The sequence below is a fragment of the Stegodyphus dumicola genome, chromosome 1 (genome assembly GCF_044657685.1).
Source record: "Stegodyphus dumicola isolate Sdum_Otavi_A_Nest chromosome 1, ASM4465768v1".
Lineage (NCBI taxonomy): Eukaryota > Metazoa > Arthropoda > Arachnida > Araneae > Eresidae > Stegodyphus > Stegodyphus dumicola.
The window spans coordinates 151,123,627-151,148,202 of NC_140768.1; the positions used below are offsets into that span (position 1 = coordinate 151,123,627).

At 34.3% G+C, this 24,576-nt stretch overlaps 1 protein-coding gene across 3 annotated transcripts in view; it reads left to right on the top strand.

The window, feature by feature from the left end:
* The first annotated feature begins 1,226 nt into the window (after positions 1–1,226).
* Positions 1,227–24,576, top strand: part of LOC118195372 (proteasome activator complex subunit 4-like) — a 243,815-nt gene continuing 220,465 nt past the window's right edge. Inside the window, exons 1-2 of one of the 3 annotated variants that reach the window (XM_085822053.1) lie at positions 1,227–1,561; positions 11,404–11,544. In XM_085822053.1, the coding sequence (XP_085678179.1) occupies positions 1,371–1,561; positions 11,404–11,544 (332 nt within the window). In that variant the 5' untranslated portion in view covers positions 1,227–1,370. The remainder of the gene's footprint in view (positions 1,562–11,403; positions 11,545–24,576) is intronic. The other 2 variants (XM_085822048.1, XM_085822056.1) reach the window with 2 other exon arrangements.

Below are 24,576 nucleotides of genomic sequence, written 5' to 3' on the forward strand. Positions count from 1 at the left end.
CGAAAAAAGGTTAGCGCCAATTGGCGCAGCTTTCTATTTCAACGGAGTACACGGAAAAAGAACATAAAATACAATTATTTGTAAAAGGTGATTCCAGTAAATAATGTCATAGTATTAATTACATTTTGATGCTATTAATACATGCTAAAAATGTCATATACAGCGGCAATTTTCTTATACAATATAGCTGAAACTTTCCAACCAATTCAACAGAGATAGTAAAATGACAAAAATACTGGAAATAAAATAATAAATCATGCAGTTTTAACTTAGCTATGAAAGGTTTCAGGTCCCCCTTTTACAAAACTTTCTTTACATCCATAGGCGCTGCAGCGGATAACCATTTTTTCTTAAATTTTATGTGACCAAGCAGAGCAGGCGTCTTTCGTCCCATAGAAATGAATGTAAAGTATTTCCGGACTTTCGGAATTCGACCAGCAGTCACGTGACACTAATGTTGCAACCGGTTGGAGGTTGCAATAAGCTCTCTTACCAGTATATATCTCGTTCGTTTGTACTCCTTGGATCCAATCCTAAAAGTTGTTGAATTTTGAGCCCCATCTCTGCAAAGGTAGAAACAGTACACATCGCATATTTTAAGTAAAGATGTTTTTATTTACAGCATGTAATATTAGCAAGCAAGTTGACAGAATCTTACATTGTAACAAATAAATTTAAAAGAATATTCTTTCTAGAACAACGATAAGCTGAATAAAATACTGCCGTAACTCACAAATTACATTAATAAATTTGTATTTACGTAAAGTTAACGTGGTTGTATAGAAATAAATAAATACTTAACTAGCGGACAATAGCAACCATCTTCTCTTACTAATATAATTTTTTCTTACTAATATAATTCTTTTTTGATTAATTCTATATGAAAATATTTATTCGTATTTGGAAAAATGAGACATCGCAAGCTAAGGAGCAAATAATCTTTGCAAAGAAGTAAAAGAAATGGATTATAATTTCTCTGTTTTGCGGGGATTTTTCTGTGAGAGATTTCACTCGATTTTCACATTAAATAATTAAATAACTTTTTCTCTAAAGTACCTGAACAATCTTTAGCGTGAAAGATTATTTCTTGTATTGCATTAAATAGCCTAAAATTTGACATTGAAATTTTTTATATTAATTGCTCTTAAAGGTGAAGAAGAAAATTCAAATTTAAATACGCCGAGTTGTTTTTCCATTGTTTCGAAACTGCTGCCTCATGCTGCGTCACTCTCAACTTTTTGTAAACTTTGACGTAATCAAATGAAAACTAAATTTGATGCTCACCTGAAAACTTGAATCATTGTACTTTGTTGAATAATATAAATGTTATTCGTCAAAGTTGTGTCCCATTTACCGGTTATTGCTTAAATATGGAAGGACGAGCCGAAAGACTGGGTTATATTCCTCAAAAAGAGCTAGTATATAATAAGTTACTACATTATACTGATTTTCTTGATGAGGAATCTCAAACCTATCTAGCTAGCATCAAAACTAACTTAGGCAAATCTATATTACATCAGAACCTAAGTGATATTTCTTTCTGGACAAGCCAGTTGGCTGTGTAAGTATTACGTGAAGTGAAAAAAAAATTTTTTTTCCATTCTGGAAAATATTGATTATTTTTTTTATTTAATTTTTTTTTTTTTTTCAAAACTTCGTGGATTGCTATAGCATACCGAGGAGCATGAACATCTTGACATGTCCCGACTTCTGTATTAATTGTTTGAAGGATTCGTTTTGAAAATATTACGTATCAGTAGTATTAAGCCTTAAAATAAGTTGTGTTAGTTAATTATACTTTAAAAAACTGCAGAGTGTATGCTCAGTATTTATTTATTTCGAAGTTTGAATGAAATGTTCTTAGAAGAATTACGTTTTTACACAAAGTGAAAGAGAGCAGATGCAATAAAAAAAAAGCTGAGAACTTCTGTTTTAAATTAAATACTTTAATATTGGCACTGCTTAATGGAAGTATTGAGTTTCAACACATATGATGTAAACAGTTTCTTTTCAAACCTGTAATTTTAATGCATTTCGGTAGTCTAACATGATGCTCTGTTCGTAACTTGAAGAAATTCATATGCATTGTCTATTCTGAAAGATGTTGTTTATAGTAAATGCTGATGTTTAATAAAATGTCCTCAGATAATTTACGTAATACCACTGATAATTTATAATTCTGATGATTTATGTAATTGTGTGCACTTAAAATATTACCACCTGTGTAAAAAGTGTAATGTTATAATAAAATTATAAATAGTGAAAACGAATTTTCAGAAGTTTGTGAAACCTCTTCTTTAGGTTTCAGCGTAACATTTTTTAAGAAGTGATTTGAGGCACATAGACAACTGGCATCATCTGGTCTACAAATTATGTAAAAAATTTTAAGAATTCATGATACTAGTTTATAAGAAAACCAGTTTATAAATTTTGATGCATTGATTTTTATATTATTGGGTAAAAAGGCGGGGAAAGTGCAGAATCACCCACTGCTTGGCATGTTTTTAAGAATTGCACATACTCGGTATCTATGTACACATCGACCTATTTTCATTTTAAAAAAAAATCCCAGAATTGCACAAAAATGGAACTGCCCACTCACTTGACTTTATCTGTGTACACATCGACCTATTTTCACTTAAAAAAATTGATAAAAATCAAATTCTTCTTCCAGGAAGGCCTCAAGGAAGGCTCTTTGTGTCCAGGAAGGCTCTTTGTTTTCCAGGAAGGCTCTTTGTGTAGCGGTCTTTCAAGATGACCGCTACACAAAAACAAAATAAGAAGTTGAAGAATTGCATAAACTCTGTCCATTTACACATCGATCTGTTTTCACTTAAAAATACATCCCAGAATTGCACAAACTAGGCATTGCCTTAAATTTGTTTATGTACACATCAATCTATTTTCATTTACAAAAAATCAGGAAGCTAAAAGTTAAAACTATCAAGGTAACCAGATATGAGGTTTCATCGCCAAAATTAAAAAAAAATGTTGCTAATTAAAGGGGCACCCAATTCTGCACTAGAGCCAAAATATGTTTCAGGGTATCCCTTGGCAAAAATTAGCTATTTTTCATTGCCATTCCTGTTTACATGCAATGCTCTCCCAGCAGTGTCCAAATATGTAATAAATAAAAAAATTAGAATCTCAATCAAATGCATTTTAACTCAAAATAAAAGAAGGAAATAACATAAAAATGGAAATACGTATTATCTAATCTGCGCACTACAAAAAGGAAATAGCGACTTACCTTATTTAGAAATTTCTGTGTCTTCAGTATGTGGCACACAGAATTCCTTAACAGAATCCGAAAAACTGTTAAAAATTATAAGAACTAGAATCGTTATACTGCCATTGCCACATAAATTCACAAATATAAAAATAAAAAATATCTTCCGTACTGCCATTGGCCTTTCTTTCAAAAAACCCTTTTTACACCTCGCATACCTTCCACAGAGTTTATAGGAGCTCCAATTTCTGAATCCTTAAATGTCATTGCGTAATTTACCGAGAGATAAACAAAGCCATTTAAATCTTTGGAATATGGTAACAGGTAGTTTAGCGACATTTTGGTAAGGCGATAAAGGTTACTTGGTAGGACTTTAGCAATAACCTGAGAAGTACACAGTTCAAATCAGAGATTATTTTGTCTCGGAGAAATGAGAGATCATTAGACATGTCATGTGACATTTTCCGGAAAACTCCAATCATGATTTTAGCTAATAAGCACTTGGAAACAATTTCGCTGCTAAAGTGCAGAATCGCCCACTTATTTGTTTGGCGCTTTTTACAAGAGTAAGAACAACTGGATTTTTGTCAATTTTCTTTGACTTTTTAAGTGAAAATAGGTCAATGTGTACATGGATAAAGTCAAGCGTGTGCACAGTGCCATTTTTGTTCATTTCTGGGATATTTTTTAAAAGTGAAAATAGGTCGACGTGTACATGGATACCGTGTATGTGCAGTTCTTAAAAACGCACGAAACAGTGGGTGATGCTGCATTTTCTCTTAATTTTGCACCTAATCTTCGTCTTGATTAAGCACTTTTGTTCCATAAAAGTTCTGGCATAAGCGGAATTCGGCCAGCAGATTGTTGGAAAAAATGTTGAGTTAAAAAAAAAAAAAAAGCTTTTACTTCGTGAAAACAAAATGGCGTCCAAAGGAAAAAAAAAAAAACTAGCAGGTTGCTGTAGCAGGGTTGGTCCCCAAATTTTCACCAAAAAAACGCTAAGTTACCATAATCCGAAGATTCACCAAATCTTCATTTACATGCCAGTCAATCAATGTTTTCTTTCCTGCTTGTTCCAAATTGTACAGAAACTTCAGGTTAATCTTACCACCAACAGCCATTTCACATTGTGAAGCACAAAATAAGCAACGTGCTTCCTAACTGACAGCCAATGTAGAAATAATGTTCCCCCAGAAATATTTTCCCAACAATCAAAACCACCACAATCATACATTAGAACCGATCACATCATAATAGGGTTTCCAAAACATTCAACATAAAATAATCAGGTTACCATTAATAGAATGACAACTTGGTGATAATCCAAAGGATATCCTAAAATATAGACTACCCTAGTACTCTTTCTCATGCGCTATCTTAAAAAGAAAATTTAGTACAAGTGTGATTGTGGTCTGATATAGCCAGTTCTGGATTTATGAATCACTATCTTTCTCAAATTGTGAATCTCTGTCTTTCTCTAATTTTGTTTCAGGAAAAATATATCATTCATATATTATATAAGTTGAAATGTCTTTAACCATATAAGCACTAAATTCTAGATACATTTAGTAACTTTTATTATATAGAAACAGAAAAACTGATATTATAAATGTTTGACTCGAGAGAAGATGGAAAATAGAAATGCCTAGTATTGGTAAAACTGATTAAATTTGCTGTAACTATAAAATCTTGAGCATTTCAAGTTAAAACCATTGTCCTGATCAGGAGTTCTAATTTTCTAATTCTGTGTTCTTCTTTTGTAATGAGAAATCTTCCACAATGCCTTAATTAAATTTGAAGTTATAGCAAAATAACTGTTATGTAGCATTGTATTATTACAGTGTTGTCTGATATATGAATACAAGCATAATATTATTGGCAGTAGTAATATATGATAATACAGAAACAACAGCAAAATGCTAAAAAACTTTCATGTCTCCTAAACAAGATCAAATCCAAACTACGTCAAATTCCGTAATGCACCGTTAGGGAATTCAATGTAGTTTGGAAGTCTCTGGTATGGGGGCACTAAGTATAACAATTAATGTGGTTTGATCATTCATGCAGATTTTATATTCTGTGATGTAATTTCTGTTTTTTCCATTAAGCAAAATATGAGCAATTCGAAAAATACTCTGTGATTATCTGCATCCCCCTCTCCTGAAAGGTCGCCAACAATTTTTCGCTAAGCTAAGATGTGGAAGTCAATAGCCATTTTTAAAAATACAGCGTATTAAGAATTGCATAAAATAAATAAAAATTAATGAGATAAAAAATGCAAGATACCTGCATAATAAAATGCATATTATTTTGCACTGTTTTCCCCATGCATACGATGCTCTATTTTTAGATTCAGAAACATCAGAAAAGTGGAGAAAATCGGCACCATGTCAATTTGGAACTTTGAGTACTGTCAATTCTCCCTACATATACATCAGTCTGTTTTAGCTTTAAAACAGAGAATTGTACATACTGTTTTCCCAAGTACACAACATTCTGTTTTTGCTTTAAAAAAAATTAAGCCCAAAGGGGTGTTTTTTAGCACTTTTTGTGTTACCTTTTTTTTATTAAATATGTTCTTCACACTTAACCCTTTGCAGCGCACTATACGCTAACGTCGGAATTTCAACAAAAAAAGTTGTATGCAGTCTATTTAGTCCTAAAGGAGTATACAGGTAAAATTTTGTAAAAATTGCAGTTACCGTTTTAATTCTGTGGGTGTTCCATGAGGTGGAACACTGCGCCGCCAGAGCTTTTAAAAGTGCGACTAAGCGAGCATTGCAGTGAAGCACGAAAATGAGTAGAAGCGTTTGTATAAGAAAGAAAAAACTCTGTATTATGGCTGTATACATGGTTTCCTGGATATACACAATATTCTTGAATATATACGGATAAATGAGATAAATATCTATATACACAAGTCCTGTATACAAAATTATTTACAAATTTTCGGAAGGAGCGCTTCGGAAAGAGTTAGACCACTTCGCACCATTTATGGAAAATTAATAATAAAAAATTAACTACAATTAATGTTAACAATAAAGAAAAATAAGCCTATAATATATACATACACGAAAAATATCTACAAAATTATTGAAAATAAATAGAAATGAGACTAAAATGCGACAGCAAAAAATTAGCGCAGGTCTAAGAAAAGATGAGTCAAGCTACTAATAAAATTCCCACTTAAAAACTACTCCCAAAAAATTCGAGATGCCAATATTATGGCTTTCATAACACAAAACACACCTCACCCCTCAATACCGCTTTGTTTGAATTCATCCCCCCAAAAACAACGGATGTTCTCTCCTAAGCACAGATGTTCTGATTTGTAACAGCATTAAAGGCGCAGTGTTCCCGCTAATAGAACACCTGGTTTCATTCAGTGATTCTGCGTATGGTTTTTGTATGAAAGATTAAAAAAAAATATAGAACAAATAGTTTGGAGTACAGCCAGCAAAATTATGCCTAATTTTTTTCCAAATAAAATTTTTTTATATCATTAAAAAATAGAGAAAATTACTTGAAAAAAAAGTGGATTTTAATAACACATAATAAATGAAAATTCTGTGTATCCTTGTGATATGCTGCTATCTACTGTTTAAAAAGAAAAGTTCAAAGTATATGATAAAGGCATTTTTATCTATTTACGGTTGAATTTAAAGGTTTCAGAAGCGATTCAATTTGGGTGTTCCATGTAGTGGAACACTGAGCCGCAAAGGGTTAAACCATAAAATTCAGTTTAACGGCAATATCACAAAATAATTTTTAAATGAGCATACCTGTAGAATTTCCGATATGCAGTCTCGTGCGCTAGAGATAAATAGGTTTGTTTTTGCTCGCTTTGAAATCGTTGAGTTTTTGGAACTTTGTGTTAACTTTGAACTTTGTTAATCAAAAATTTGTTAAAGTTTTATAAAATATGAAATAGATAATAAAACACATTCCAAATTTGGGCTTCCAGATGCCCAGATTCGGGTGGAAATGTGCATTATTCAAAATTTGATGTCTCTAGATTATCGTTGTTTTATCACAATGCGAGAAACATATACATTTATGCAGATTCTTCATTATTTAAGTTCTTTAAATATAACACAGTGCTCTAATATTGGGTGCCAACAATTTGAAAACCGAACCCACATTTCAACGCAAAATGTCAAAACAAAATTCCTAGTCCTTCTGCTCAAATTGTTCCTTTGGACTGAGGTTGCCCAAGATTAGTATATCTCTTAAAGTGTTGTGTCAAGGGTTTTAAATCACTTTTTAAGCACTGGATCAGGTAATAGACAGATTGCCCAAGGCTGACTAAGAGCAGCAACTGCATCAGAAGATCGTTTTCTGTCACTGTTGTCTCAAAGAAATCGCAAAGCAGCTACATGAGATTTGGTTTCAAACTTTCATCTGCAACAGGAACTCGGATTAGCAGTTCTACTACTGCACAAAGGCTTAACGAGACTGGACTGTATGCGAGAAAAACAATGGTTTCTGTCCGACTTACTCCAGCGTCCACAGGGGCTCATTAAAACTGGTGCCGTCGTCATATTCAATGGAGTCAAGACAACTGGGCCCAAGTATTGTTTACTGATGAGTTCAGATACAGTCTGAACAGTGATCCAGATGTTTTCTGATCTGGAGAGAGGAAGGAGCACACAATTTGCCTTCGCTCATCCATGAAACATTCCTTTTCTGTGACCATGATGGGGCACTGAGCATGGTAGAGCATTATGGCAAATAGCTGCACTGAGTTGCATATCTTTCAAAGAGGTTCTGTAACTGCTTGGAGGTATGTAAGTGAGTTATTGGAACCCCAGTTTAGACTGCTTAAGAGTGCTGATGGCCCAGAATTTTAGCTAATGGATGACAACGCTCGGTCTCATCGAGCATATGTGGTGTCAATATTTGCAAAAAAAAAATACAGTCAAAAGTCTTTAATCTGGACTCATCGGGACTTCGGCGATTCTGGATTATAGATCATCAATTTAAATCTGGTAAAATGGCATGCAGAAATTATAAAATTAAAAATATGAAACCGTAATTTATGAAATAAAGAGCAATTATGATCTAAAGGGTATCAAAATTTACAAAAAAAAAAAAAAAAGCTTAATATTTATTTGTTTACTTTATTAAACATTTCCATCAAGGCGCACATGCATAAAGCATACATTATGCATAGTCGAAATTAGAAAATTGCAACCAGAAAACTATTTGATGTGTATTCGTGATATTTATAATGACGAGGAATTTGATTTAAATCGTATCAAAGATGGAGCACATCGAGATAAAATACTACATTTAGTAAAGAATTATAAGCCGAATAGAATAAAATCTGCCCTGAAGATAAGGATAGTGCTGACAGATCAACTTCCACTTCATTGCGTGCCGTGACGTTTCCCCCCACCCCTGCAGAACAGCGTAAAATTGATAAACAGATTTCGGAATGGTTAGAAAAAAAAAGGATATGCCTTTATCCATTTTTTGCAGCAATTCCACTTTTTGTTTGATGGACATCGAAACATGCTTTCGCTTTCTAGATCCTTTGGCAGCTCCAGAATCGGAAATTCTTTTTGACATGATCGAAAGTTCAAGCTTACTTTTATAAAATTGCTCTAACAGTCTGCAAAAAATAATAAGCCGGATCCAATTCAAAGATTAAAAAACTACGCAATCGGCAACGTGAACTGAAAAAGATAATTTTAGCTTAGCTTATACCGTTCGTTATACATTAAACGCACATGCGTAAATGCATATGCGCATGCATAAAAGTATTATGTGCATGTGTAAATGCATATGCGCATGCGTTTTCGTTTACACATATGCAGAAAGTTTGTAGTTTTGAGGTCCGGATTATAGATCATTCCGGATTATGGACGTCCGGATTAACGACTTTTGACTGTATATCATTCGAATGGATTTGCCCTCTTACTCACCCTACTTGAACTCGATTCAGCATATGTGGGGTGCCTTAATGTGCCAAAATGCAGCACGCCAAATTTCTCCTCATACCCTCCAGGAGCTGAAAAGTGCACTTTTAGAAAAATTGCAGGCAATTCCAGAAGACTTGATCAATACTTTGGTAAAGTCTATGAAATAAAGATATGAGATATGCATATCTGTCCAAGGTGAGCATACCCAATACTAAAGAAAAATTTTTTCCATGAGAGGTAGTGATGAGTCGGTACTACCGAACCGGGTATTTTGTAACGGGTACTTAGTTGTAACAGCTACTGAAAATCGGTACATCCAAGTACCCGTTACTTCAGTACCGAAATCGGTACTTTTCGGTATTCGTTACTTCTGTACCGAAACGGTATTCGTTACTTTTGTACTGAAACGGGTACTTTTCCGTATTCGTTACTTCTGTACCGAAACGGGTACTTTTCGGTATTCGCTACTTTGTAACGAAAATATGCGTCTCTTCTCGGTATTTCGGTATTCGTTACTGGAGGATCGATGAGGGTTCAGCTCACTTCAGTTTTGGTACGAGGACAGTAGTATCTGGTTGTATTTGGGAAATGGTGATATGTGCTCCTTGTGTCCATGAATGGCCTGCTCCTCAGACAGTTATTTAGTTGACATGTTTTCCGATATTCAAAATCTTACTCCGTACGGATAAAATCTAACACGTGGTGACGTGGCAGAGTTCCTTCAGTGCGCAAAATCGTTAGCTGCGTATTTTGGTACTCCAAATCGTTAGTAGGGCACTTCGGTACTCCAAATCGTTACTAAGGTACTCCGGTACAGCAAACCGTTACTAGGGTACTCCGGTACAGCAAACCGTTACTTCGGTACTCCAAATCGTTACTTGGGTACTCGGTATTTGAAATCGGTTTTCGGTACTTTTCAAAGTAACGGGTATTTTGTACCGGGTACAAGAAAGTACCGAAGTCGCCCATCACTAATGAGAGGTAACATACCTTTTCCATCATTTTCCAATTTCCATAAATTTTATATTAATTTTAATATTTTGAATTATTCGAATAATCAACTGTCAAACATTGTAATTTATGTTAACTAATGCTTTTGTACAAATTTCTATTAATTTTTTATTACTTATCAATTACATTTTTTTTCTGTCATTATCCTTTAATTTTGATGACCAGTGTATTTGGATTCTGACTGTGCCAGGGGTTGCCTGTTTTGACATGATGCTGTAGTAACTCTTGAATGTTTTCACAAAGTGCATTTAATCAGAAAGTACTACAAATTTTTTTATGTTTTCAGTCCCATCAAAAAATGCACTCATTAAATTTTCGATATTTTTGGAATGTCCACCAGACCCTTCTGCAAAGTCACCAAGTATTGGTGACTAATTTTATGGCAACCTCAGATGTGTTAAACTATAGCATTTTTAAAAATAGTGGGGCACAAAAAATTACATAGAGCAGCAACAAAATAACTGGATCTAAACCAAAAGAAACATCTATAATATAATAACTTTTTTCTCCCTAATTTTCTTCCACGTATGCATCGACCTGTTTTAGAGAATTATGCAGATTTGGAAAATGCTTATTTAATAATTCAAATTTGTATTTTAAGTTGCTAAATTATATTTTCTTTTTCTATGTTGATATTGTTACCAAACTTGCTGTAAATATCGTTAGTGTGGGAATCTTTCTAAACAAGAAGTGCAACTACCAACTTGCACGTGCTGAGTAACTTTTACATTTTCTTCTGTAAAAAATCGCCAAATTGCTGCAAGATGGTTGTGATAGTTCGTAAGTACCAAAAATACTTTGAGGAAAAACATGAATTTTTCTTAAATGAGAAAAGCAACAATATTTGAGGCCAGATGAAAATCTTCATTAAAAAGGCTGAACTTGATTCATCATCTGCATGTTGAAATAATCTGTTGAATGCCAAAAACGTACAGTTTTTATTCTGTTATAATAATTTCCTGAGGTATATTATTTATTTAATCATTAAATATAATCTTTCATCAAATGTAATTCAAAGAAATACTCAGAGACCAAGTAATGAATTTAATATTGATATAAGATATATTTAGGTATGCAGTAAATACTATTAATAAAAATAGAATTTGATTGAGTAATAAAGACATTTCTTGTGCTTGAACAGTTATAGACAAATTGCTGGTCAATATATTTGAAATGTGTATTGTCAATATTTAATATTTTATCTTGTATTTATTCATTTGGATTTTCTTTTCTTCTTAGATATATAAGATTGTATGGTCGAAAGTTTTCGAGAGAAGATCATATTAACTTTATCAAAGTATTATTTGAACTTTTAGTTGCTCCAGGAATTGAGTTGAGCTTTGTCAATAAAGTAGCTATCATGTTAAATACATTGCTCAAGTAAGTATGATGTTTTCTGTAGAAAATGTATAATTCATGCTGCTATACATTACAAAGAATTGTTAAAATTCTGTAAATATATTCAAGTGATTATATGCAAAAATTGTTTACTTATTCAAAATTTAAAAATTTAGGTTTTTAATTAAATGGCTATACATCAGAGTGAATAATTTTTACTTTTGGAAAAAAAAAATAAAAATTCATATTTACACACAAAGCACTGCCTCGGTTAAAACATAAGCACTTTGAAATACAGTGGTGGCCAAAATTGTGGACACTTTTGGAAATTTTTAAGTTTTTGAACTTTGTATGCTTATAGAAAATGTTACGTTTTGCAAAATGCAAACTTGTGTATATCATTTTAAAGCAAATTTATTACTGAATTCAATAGAAAACACAAAGTTCAGTTATTTGCAATATAAAAAAGTTATATGTACTTTAATATAAATAAAAAACACAGTTATGAAGTGGTTTATAATGTCTAGGTTTCCTGGCCAGTCACTGTTCTTGTTCTGAGAACCAATCAAATGTTAGTAAGTGCCAGTAGAAGCTGATATCATGTTTACACTTGAAACAATTCATTATTTTACTTTGTTCTGTAGAAGGAGGACCTGTTTCTTATACACTGCAATTACAAGTAGGAATTTTTGTAAAAATTTTTAATATTTAGTCAAGAAGCAATGTCAAGACATCAAATAAAAGAGTAGATTGGACATCTAGAAAGAGATGTAATATTATTGTGTTACGAGAAAGTGGTCTTTCCTATGCTGAAATTGCAAGACAGGTGGGTGGTTCAGTGACTACATCTGGAGTCCGAAAGTTTTGTTTACGATATCAGGAGACAAAATCAATAAAAAACAAAGAAGGAAAAGGCCGAAAAAGGTGCACCACATCTATTGATGACAGAAGAATAAAAAGACTATGTCTCCAAGATAGAAAAATGTCATCAGCAGCCATCAGAAGTGATCTGAATGATGCTGATGTTTCTGTCAGTTCAAGAACAATCAAGAGAAGATTAACAGATGTTGGACTGAGAGGTAAAATTCCACGAAAAAAGCCTTAGCTTAATTTTCAGCAATGAAAAAAAAAAAAAAAAAGACTATAGCGGGCAAAGGAACACATTAATTGGATAGATGATCAGTGGTCACAAGTTATATGGAGTGATGAAACTAAGATATCGTTATTCGGTAGTGATGGGCGAAAATATGTAAGACGTAGAATAGGAGAAGAGCTACATCCTGACTGCATTCAAGCAACTGTGAAGAACCCAGTTAGTGTTATGATTTGGTAATGCATGTCAGCAGATGGTATTGGTCGCCTTCATGTCATCGATGGGACACTGAATGCCAAAAAATACATTGACACTATTCTACCTTCCATCAGAGATCTCTTTCCCAACAATGCTTCGTTTATTTTTCAGCAGGATTCTGCTTCTTGCCACACGGCCAAAGTATCGTAAAATTGGTTTCGTACAAAGAGCATTAAATTGTTGTCATGGCCAGGAAACAGTCCTGACCTCAATCCTATCGAAAATTTGTGGCACCGTTTGAAAACTCTTGTCCGAATGAGGCACCCATCAAATAAAAGGGAAATAATTGAGGCTATAATTGTTTCCTGGCATCATGTAATAACGAAAGAAGGGCTTAAAACTCTTGTCAGCTCAATGAAACGTCGATGTGAAACTGTAATAAAAAATAAAGGGTATCCTACTAAGTACTGACAACTCACTGCAATCATCACTATCTAATGTATATCAATAACTATTATTGTTTAACTTTTTTGTATTGCAAATAATTGAATTTTGTGTTTTGTATTGAATTCAGTAATAAATTCTCTTTAAAATGGTGTATACAAGTTTGCATTTTGTGAAACGTAACGTTTTCTATAAGCGTACAAAGTTCAAAAACATAAAAATTTCCAAAAGTGTCCACAATTTTGGCCACCACTCTTAAGTTCTTTTTTGCGGATAAAGATTTCATAAAATATTACAAACAATTTTGTCCTTTTGGGGGTATGGATTATTTTATTATAAATTCCTAAATTTGGTGATAACACCCTAATGCAATGATTTGTATTTTTATTCAAGTAATGAACTAATACTTCTTTTTAAGCCCATGTGGTTAGATGTTCTGGTCTTCCAAAATAATATCCAGTGTACAGTTAAACTTTTGCTGTTATGGTAAAAAAGGAAACACTATCTAGGCAAAGGCCTTAGATGAAACAAACAAAACAAAAGAAAGTCCTGTAAGTACTCCTGAGAACATTGAAAAAATTCTATTGGACTTGCTGAAAGCCCTTTAGAATTGGAACTTTAAAGTGATTTACTAGAACGTTTTGAAACTTTTAGAACTGCAAACAAGCATGAACCCTGCTGTAAAATTAAAAGTCGGCTTCAGAGCTGTTGAATTGATTAAAAAAGAATTTATTGTAATGAAGCAAAACCAAATACTGATCTCTCGTAAAGATGTTCTCATCACCCAATAAGTCCTAACAATTTGGAATCCATTGTGCCGTTTTTGCTGTGTTATCCCGTTGGAGAACTACTTGCCATTCTTAACCTTTGCTCTTGAGACAGCAGTCTTACACCTTACCTGCTTTCAGTAGTAAATATCACTTTCAAGCCTCTTCACTGTTATATGCCCTTAGTGACTTTTCATTTACATTATGATGGTCCTGCTGGGTTATAAAGGAGTTTACCAACATATCTTAACTACGGTTTGTACAGTCCTTAGGCCTTAATTTTTTAGAAATGAGATTTGGTACTTAAAGACCTTAATTTTGACCAAAATTGGCAAAAAGTTTTTAATTTTACTTATCTGACATTTCTGTCTGTTTTTTTTACTACTGCTATTTGAGTGTGAATTAACATTTAAGAGTAATATTTTTTAGTGATGCATTGACAAGCATGTATTTGATGAGTAAACATTTAACTACTATTTAATGTAAACAATAGACACTTGAGTACAGTACAAAGTCTCTAATCTGGGCATCCATAATCCGAAATGATCTATAATCTGGACCTCAAAGCTACAAACTTTATGTGCATGCATTAATGCTGATGCCAAACACATTAATGCTGAAGCCAGAGCGATGCAAGATACTTACTTATACATGAAGTAGACATGACATCTCACGCCAGCCAATCAGCTGTCGGCACAACTCAGCTTTCCAGATGACATAACCTCGAGCTTTTTTTTTGCATCTTAATTAGGCTGGTACAGTCCGTTCTTAATACAAACAGTGGCAGTGAAAAAGAAGTAGAAGTAATTAATTGCTATATCCCTTTAAAATAAAAACTAAACCTCATGTAAAAATTAGAATTATTTCAAGGAGGAGAGATGACGCAGAAAAAAAGGTTAAAATAGGCCATATTTTTGACAAATGCCCCCCACATCACCTCTGACCTGAAATAAAAAAAAACTGAACGCCAGTATTTTTATAAAATTCAAAACAAGAATAAATAAATATAAATGTAGCAATACACAACTCCATTCAATTAAAAAAAAAAAAAAATTCAAGAAATCTTTGGGGACGATGTGCGCATCTTATCCCATTTTTCAAAGTTTTACCATTATACAAAAGTCCCTCTACAAAACAATGCAAAGACAGTATGATCATACATTCAATACATTCACCCAGGGTCCTGGTCAGTCACACGACATTTATTCTATACAATTTTACATTGTCTAATACTCATCATAATATGACTTACAACATATTATTTTTTTTTTCCAATGGTATAGTCCAAAAGAATCAAGAATTGAAACATCTAAACAAAACTCTTAATTTAAATTTAAATACACACAAAAAGAAATTTCATAAGAAAATTGTTCCACAAAATCTTATCAAGTTATATTTAGTCAGCGGTTTTGTCATGGGATCAGCCAGATTATCTTTTCTTGAAACAAATTTTAGATCAAAAATTTCTCTGTTCACTAGATCACAAATGAAGAATAGCTCTACATTTATATGTTTCATCCTCGAGTTTTCAATAGGTGATTTTTGTAAAACTTAAAGCAGCCATGTTATCTGCAAACAGTACAGGTTTTGAAACATAGTTACTTGCAATTTTAAACTGAATGCATTCATCCAAAATGTTTTTAAGCCAAACCAATTCTGCTGATTCAGTCATGGAAATAAATTCAGCCTCCATAGTAGACAAACTCACTCCCCTTTCTTTAAATGTACGCCAAGATCCAGGTGATTCTCCCCAAATAGCTATTTGTTCGCCAATAGACACTATATTGTCTCTGCTTGAAGCAAAATCCGAATCTGAATATATAATGAGCTTCAGTTCCTTGCATATCAGTTTAAGTTTGTAGTGCCTGGTATTTGAAACGTATCCTAAAAGTTTAAGTACCGTATTTGACGGCATATAAGATGCACTTTTTTTCCTAAATGTGGTCTCAAAAAAGTTACCTGCATCTTATACATGAAGGACAGAGGTTAACTTTCAATACTGAATGCTATTTTTAGCCCAGATAAAGTCTAGACACACATAACTTTTTTCTACATCTGCCATAATTATTTTGTGCATGCGTCAAAAGCGCCAATGCTCGAAACTGATGTCAAAGTTCAAACAAGTTCGATGGTCACTTTACGTCTATGGAGCCTTTCCTTCTTTACATAGACTTTCTTTGACTCAGCCGGTACACGTGTAGGTATCGGTGCTACTCTGTATAAACGTGTTGGTATCGGTGCTTATAACTATTTTTTTAAAAAAAATACCCTCGAAAATATGACTACAGGAAACAAGAGATTAAGCTATACAATTCAGTATAAACTAGGAGTGTTAAACTATGCCAAAGTGCATGGAAACAGAGCAGCAGAAGGCATTTCAGTCCACCACCTGCCGACAAAATGATACATACTTGGCGACTGCAGGAAGATCAACTGAAGACTGCTAAAAAACAAAAACATAACCTTCGATGGCCAGCTCCATCTTGGCCTGAACTTGAAAATGCCATAAAAATGTGGATACTAGATAAAAGGAAATCTGGGATAAGTGTTTCAACCAAAATGATAATCAATGAGGCTAAAGGATTTGAAGAAAAACATGGGAATCGGAACTTTTCAGGGTCTGAGGGCTGGTGCTACAGGTTCATGAAAAGGCAAGGCTTATCAATGCGCACAAAAACAACTATTGCACAGAAAATGCCAGCAGATTATGAAGAAAAAATACCAGCATTTCATAGGTTTGTTATAAATGCACGCAAGAAAACTTCTTTTGAGCTCGGTCAAATAGGAAATATGGATGAAATTCCACTCGCATTTGATTTACCATCCAACAAGACTGTGAGTATTAAAGGGTCTAAATCAATAACCATAAAAACCACAGGTCATGAAAAAACCCGATATACGGTAGTTCTATCATGTCGTGCTGATGGCACAAAACTGCCGCCATTTTTCATATTCAAAAGAAAAACTCATCTGAAAGAAAAACTTCCAACAGGTGTAATTGTTCATGTTCATCTGAAAGGCTGGGTGGACGAAGCTGGAATGAAACTGTGGTTACAGAACGTATGGGCGAGGCAACCTGGTTGACTCTTAAGGAAACCCTCTCTTTTGGTTTTGGATCAGTTTAGCACCCATAAAAATGAAACCATGAAGAATAAAGCGAGAGAATTAAAAACCCAGATATCTGTCATTCCTGTTGGACTGACTAGCCAATTGCAGCCTTTAGATGTATCGGTGAATAAGCCATTTAAGGAAAAAGTGCGAGAACGATGGAACAAGTGGATAGGAGAGCCACATCACGCCCTCACACCCTCAGGTACAATGAAGCGACCTTCTATTTCACAAGTGTGCAAATGGGTAAAAAGATCTTGGGAGGACGTAAAGACTGAAGTAATTGTTAAGTCCTTTAAGAAATACAGAATCAGTAATGCTCTTGACGGAACAGAAGATGATGCATTATTAGAAGAAGGTGATACTAGCGATGACGGAAACAGTAGTGATGACGATAGTCTCGTTTTCGATGATGATGATAGTGAAAAGGATTCTTATGGTTTTGAAAGTGATTAAAGTCTAATTTCGTGATAGGCAACGTTTTCCTTGAATCTGTGTTTTTTGTTGTTTCTGCTTTATTTGGTATTATGTTTGATTGCTTGCTGTTCATTCATTTATTCATTATTGAAATTTACATATCATGTTCGAAATAGCTTGCTGTTTGTTAATTTCCCTTAATAAAAATATGTTTGATAATTGCATTCAATGATTTTTTATTTGGCTTTCACGAAAAACGGGAGAACTAAAAGAAACCACATTTTAAGTTATTGTGGGACTATTGATACATTTTTCCCTTGTGTGTGGCCTTCTAAATAAGGGTGCGTCTTATATGTAAGTGCGTCTTGTATGCCGTCAAATACGGTAATCCTTCCCAGTGAAACTTACCAGGATTGCTTTGAAACTGAGAAAATATATTAACAGCATAGACTAAATCTGGATGAGTACGATTGCAAAGAAACAAGAGGCATCCTAAAACAGTTCTGTAAGGATAATTTGTCATCTCGGTCGTTTCTTCTTGTGTACTGGGACTTTGAGTATTTCACACCTATAACTATTGGAAGGGAGATAATTTGTATTTTAAAAGACTACTGAACCGATTAGCTATGTCTTCTATATATAATTACTGATGAATTAGGACACTATTGTTCTCATATTCAAATTCTACACCCAAGAGCTTTCTTGTTTTACCCAAAATTTTCAAATCAAAATGTGAACTCGGAACTTTTAATATCCTTTTAGCCTGAACTTCACTTTTTCCGAACACAACAATGCCATTAACATAAACCAACACAATGACAAAATCTTTAAAACGATAGACCCAATTACACCAATCATACTTGGTAAACCCTTGGTTACATAGTGTTCTATCTAACTCGTAGTACTATACTCACCCACTGTGATGTACTGGACCATACAAGGCCCTATCTAAACGACACACAAAAGTTTCTTTATCTTGCTCTACAAAACCCTGAGGTTGGGACATGTAAATTTCCTCAGATAAATGAGCATAGAGATAGGACTTTTTATGTCACACTTTATATTTGCCCATCCAAGGTGTGCAAGGAGAGAGAAAAAAGAGCCTTATTACTGAAAAGTTGGCTACAGGAGAGATTTCATCATAGGTATCGTATTGAATTTGCCGATAACCCTGAGCCACCACATGAGCTTTAAAACGAACAATGTTTCCAAATTTGTCACGTTTAATGTTGAAGATCCGCCTGCAACCTAGTGGAACAAGGAAGTAAGTTCCTTTAGGAATTAGAACAAGATGCCATACTTTATGCTTTCGCATGTTGGTCATTTCCTCTTCCATTGTCTCTATCCGTTTATCCTTTTCTGTGGATTTCATTGCTTGGTTATAAGTGTTCGGAATTGAAACCTCTAGTCAGCTGTCTTGGGTATATGACGTGGAAGTAGTGCCGGTTGGGTTGATTTCACCACTATAGTTGTTTGCACAGGCACTACACTATAATTCAGTAAACTCAGGAACAATGGACTGTATTATATCTCACTTTAATTCTCATTAATTTACATAGTTCATGGCCACTCGTTGCCACGAATTCTCTCACACGCTCTTAGCTCACAATCTCATGTCATAAACTCTAAGAGCTCAAGGAGCATGCGCCGACGCTAGTAATGAAATGCACGCGCAGGCGCAACATACCGCCCGCCTTGACATGATGTAATCATTCAAAATTAAATCTTACAATAAAAAATTACACAGAGTGACAATACGAAATATAGGTAAATAATTGTAAACATCAAATAATAACATCAACAAATCAAGCTACTATAATAAGAAAATACAATAATTAATTACAAACATACTTTTTGTTTAATTTGGCATAGGTAAAAGACAAATTTTATTAATTGATCTCTTAAAACTACCTCCTTTCGTTTTCACTGAAACTACTCTAACCTTATTGTCTTTATCTAAGAATATCTCTACGATTCTGCCAAGAGGCCAGCTATATACAGGAACATTATCAGTCTTTAAAATTACCATAGTTCCAACCTTGACATTGTCTTTTTCAAAGAACCATTTAGTTCTTCCTTGCATTGCACTCAAATAGTTATTTCTCCAATACTTCCAAATTGTTTGTACTATTTTAGTCAATTTTTGCCAGCTCTTTAATCTATTACCGTTAACGTTTAAAATATTAGGTTCTGCAATAGCCGTGATAGGTCTGCCTATCAGGAAGTGGCCTGGTGTCAAGATATCAAAATCCTCTGGTTCACATGATAAAGGTTGCAAGGGCCTAGAATTCAAAATGCCTTCAATTTGAGCAATTACTGTAAGAAACACCTCATAGGTTAGTTTCAAATTGCCTACTACGTGTTTCAAATGAAACTTAACAGATTTGACACCTGCCTCCCAAAGACCTCCATGATTGGGAGCTCTAGGGGGAATGAACGACCAATCAATACTCTCACTCGATAAATAATTACCTAATTCATCATCTGGTTTGCTGACTAGCCTATTCAATTTCTTTAATTCTGCGTTACTACCAACAAAATTGGTTGCGTTATCTGAAAATATGCGTGCACACTTGCCTCTCCTGCTGAAAAAACGCTTTAAGGTTGCAATAAATGCTTGACTAGACAGGTCTGTTACCAACTCAAGATGGCAAGCTTTGGTAACAAAACAAACGAAAATGCACACATACACCTTGTTAAGGTGACCTTTTCTCTGATGTGGGTATTTTATAAAATAAGGACCAAAAAAATCAACTCCAAGACAATTGAATGGAAAATTCGGGCTGACTCTTTCTTGTGGGAGTTGACCCATAAGTTGACAGGGCACTGGTTTTGCTTTGAAACATACGACACACTCATGTACTATTTTTCTACAAGTGTTGCGCCCGTTTAAGGGCCAAAACCCTTGTCTAACAATAGACAGTAAGCATTGTGGACCAATATGCATGTATTTCTTATGAAACATCACAATAATTAGATTAGTCAACTTATGATTCTTTGGTAAGATTATAGGAAATTTTCTATCAAAATTCAATTTACAATTAGCTAATCAGCCTCCAACTCTTAAAATTCCATATTGATCTAAAAATGGAAAAACACTTCTTACCTTGCTATCTGGAGGTACCTTACCCTCCTTTTCAAGGCTTGAGATTTCTTTTTTAAATTCACTATCTTGAATTAGCTTAATCAGTTTAAGTTCAGCTAATTTTAATTCTGAGCTCTGAAGAGGACCTGAAACCTTATCCTTCCCCTTGCAGTTGTTTACAAACCTAAAAATAAAACTTAAAACACGAATAATTTTAGTGTAATTGTTATTTAAATTTAAGAAATCCTCAATGAAAGGGTTAGCTTTCACATTAAGAAAAATATTAGAGTCACTAAGGATTTTAAGTTCGTCTGGAAAGTCCTTCACAATGACTTCCACTGGAATCTCTCTATTTGGGTAGTTGTCGTATCTCAGGAACAGAGGGCCTTTCCACCACATATCATTTTGTAGAAGTTTACTGGGATCCAAACCTCGGGATATAAGGTCACTCGGATTCTCCTTTGATGACACATGACGCCATTGATGACCATTAGTCAACTCTTGAATTGTTGCCACTCGATTTGCAACAAATGTCTTCAACTGGTAAGGCTCCTTTTGTATCCATGAAAGCACGATCATGGAGTCACTCCACAGATAAACTTTGTTCACAGGAATTTCTAATGCAAATATTACTCTAACCATCAACCTTGCAAGTAGGACTGCCGCACAAAGCTCCAGTCTCGGAATAGTAACTCGTTTAATAGGCGATACTCTGGATTTACTCGTCAGTAGCCTTGTCTTCACTTCTCCATCTCTCGAACGGCACTTGCTATATATGGTTACTCCGTATGCTACCTCAGAGGCATCTGCAAATCCATGAAGTTCCACATAGTCTACTTCTGCAATAAGAATAAACCTTTCAATTTCTATTTTACTTAAAACTTCCAGTTCAGTAGAGAACTTCTTCCACTCATCAGCTTCCTTTTTTGGTAGTGGTTCATCCCAATTCAGCTTTAACAACCACAACCGTTGGAGGAATATTTTGGCTTTACTTATGATTGGCCCTAGTAACCAATCGGGTCAAACAATCTTGCAATTGTGGACAATATTTGTTGTTTGGTAACAACTATGTCATTATCGAGTTTCACTCTAAAACGGAAACAGTCTCTTCTAGATCTCCAAGACACTCCAAGTGTTGTAGATTCTACTTCATTAGGAAAGGAATAGGAGTGATCTTCTTCCGCAAGTTCAGCATGATTACTGCACCACTTGTGCAGTGTCATTCCTGCACTCTTCAGTATTGCAGTTAACTGAGATTTAAGCTCCTTAGCTGTACTCAAAGATTCCGCTCCACTAAGCCATATAAAAATCCATATAAAAATTTTTAAGTAAGACTGGCGCAGCTAATGGAAATTTTGGACCTTCATCAATCGACAATTGTTTAAGAGTTCTCATAGCTAAGTATGGCGCACTAACTGTACCGTAAGTCACAGTATTAAGCTCGTAGATTTTCACAGGTGCATCATTTTCTTTTTTCCACAGCATTCGCTGCAAGCATCTCCGTTCAGGGTTAATTTTAATCATTCTATACATTCTTCTAATATCCGCCGTAAATGCGAATTGGTATTTTCTAAATCTAAGCATGATTGAAAAGAGATCATCTTGAATAACCCCTCCATTACGTTGTAAAGAATTTAGCGAAATTCCATTTGATGTTAAACACGATGCATTAAACACTGTTCTCAATTTAGTTGTTGTTTTTTGAGGTCGGTATATCCCATGATGTGGCATGTAGTACACTACCCTAGGCTCATTTTTCTCTTCAACCTCAGTCATATGCCCTAGCTCTTCATATTCCTTTAAAAAATCCTGATACAGACTCAAACATTTAGGGTCTTTAACTAATCTTTTCCATAGGGAATTTAATCTCTCAAGGGCAACATCCTTTGAATTTCCTAAGCAATAGGATCTTCCTTTAGTGGCATTGTTACAATGCCACTAAAGGAAGATTATGTTTGCACATAATGTTCTTCACATATTGCTGTTTCTTTATTTTTTGGAATGGCTATTTCAACATTCTCTATTTCCCAAAATTTTCTCATTGTTTGTTCTAAGTCATTAGATGGTTTCATTAACCCACAATGTACGCGGCTCTGTTCTTCTGATGTAACGCTTCCCGACACTATAAACCCGAACACGCTGTTTTGTAAAATAAGACTCGAGTTTTCATATCGAATTTGTTCAGATTTTAATATCTCAAAGAAAACCTCAGCTCCTAAAAGCATCTCTATACGTTCTGGAACATTAAAATTCTCATCAGCTAATTTTATGTTACAAATATCCTGCATTTTAATATCAATTTTCTTTGAAGGAATCAAATCTTGCGTGATTTTTGGTACTACTAATAAGTCTAAATGTCTCATGTAACTTTTATCTTTATTGCTAATGCATGCCGAAACTCTTTTTCGAATTGTAAACAAGGAATCATTTAATCCGGAAATCGCAATGTTTACCTTCTCATAATCAAAGTTGAATTTATTCGCACAGTCTCTGCTTATAAACGATGAAGTACTGCCGCCTTGCGTTTAGGGGGATGCGTTTAGACTTGCGTTTAGGGGATGCTTTATTACTACTAGATACAGCTGAGGAAACAGAAGAAGCGGAGGAGGGTGATCTGGAAAAATTACCTGTCATTCTACAGTACTTTTGAATATGACCTGGACGGCCACATTTATAACACTTGAACCCTTTATTCTGCTTAAATTTAGGTTCAAAGTGAGTACTTTGATTTTCTATAGTCTTGTTAGAATTTTCCCCATCTACATCCCTTAAATTAAGACATGTTTCCTCTGCAATAATTTTGAGCTCAACATTTTTAAATATGAATTTTTCATCTGGCCACCTCAAAACGTTCTGAACTACCTGATCATATTTTTCTGGAAGAAACCTAAGAAATTGAAAACATATATAGACATCTCTTATAGCTTGATTAATATCAGCCAATTGTTCAGTAAGGCATTTTAATCTGGATGAAAAGAGACTAATGCTTTCATTTGGCTTAATTTTGCAATTTAAGAACTTTGAAAACAAGGACATATGTCTAGCTCGATAATCTGGCTGGAAAAATTGTTTCAAGCATATCCTATGAAACTAGAGGATCATCTATTTCACAACAACCACAACTTGAGATTTGACGCTGCTTAACCATTGAACAGGATGCTGCCCACGGTAGTTGATCACCGGGAGCCACAACTTGAGATTTAACGCCGCTGAACCATGGAAAAGCCAATATGGCGCAGAACCACGGAACTTATCACTGGACGACACGCATCGCAATAACGTATTCCAATGAGCGCTGGAACAACACACCAGGAGCAATGGAAACAGAAGCAAGAAGGACTAAGCCAGAGCGAAGCAAGATACTTATACATGAAGTAGACATGACGTCATCTCATGGCAGCCCATTAGCTGTCGGCATGACTCGGCTTTCCAGATGACATAACCTCGAGTTTCGTTTTTGCATCTTAATTAGGCTGGAACAGTCCGTTCTTAATACAAACAGTGGCAGTGAAAAAGAAGTAGAAGTAATTAATTGCTATATCCCTTTAAAATAAAAACTAAACATCATGTAAAAATTAGAATTATTTCAAGGAGGAGAGATGATGCAGATAAAGGGTAACAATAGGTCATATTTTCAACAAATGCGTTTACGCATACCCGTAATGCGTTTAATGTATAACAGACGGTATAAGCTAGGCTAATATTATCTAAGGCATTTCAGTTAATGTTGCAGATTGCACTGTACCTTAATCTTCTAATTTGTTTCAGCTTATTATTTTTTGCAGACTATTAGAACAATTTTATAAAAATTAAGCTTGTACTTTTGATTATGTCAAAAAGAGATTCCAATTCTGGAGCTGCCAAAGGATCTACAAAGTGAAAGCATGTTCAGTGTCCATTAAACTAAACCTCATGTAAGTGGAATTGCTGCAAAAAATATATAAAGGCTTATCCGTCTCAAA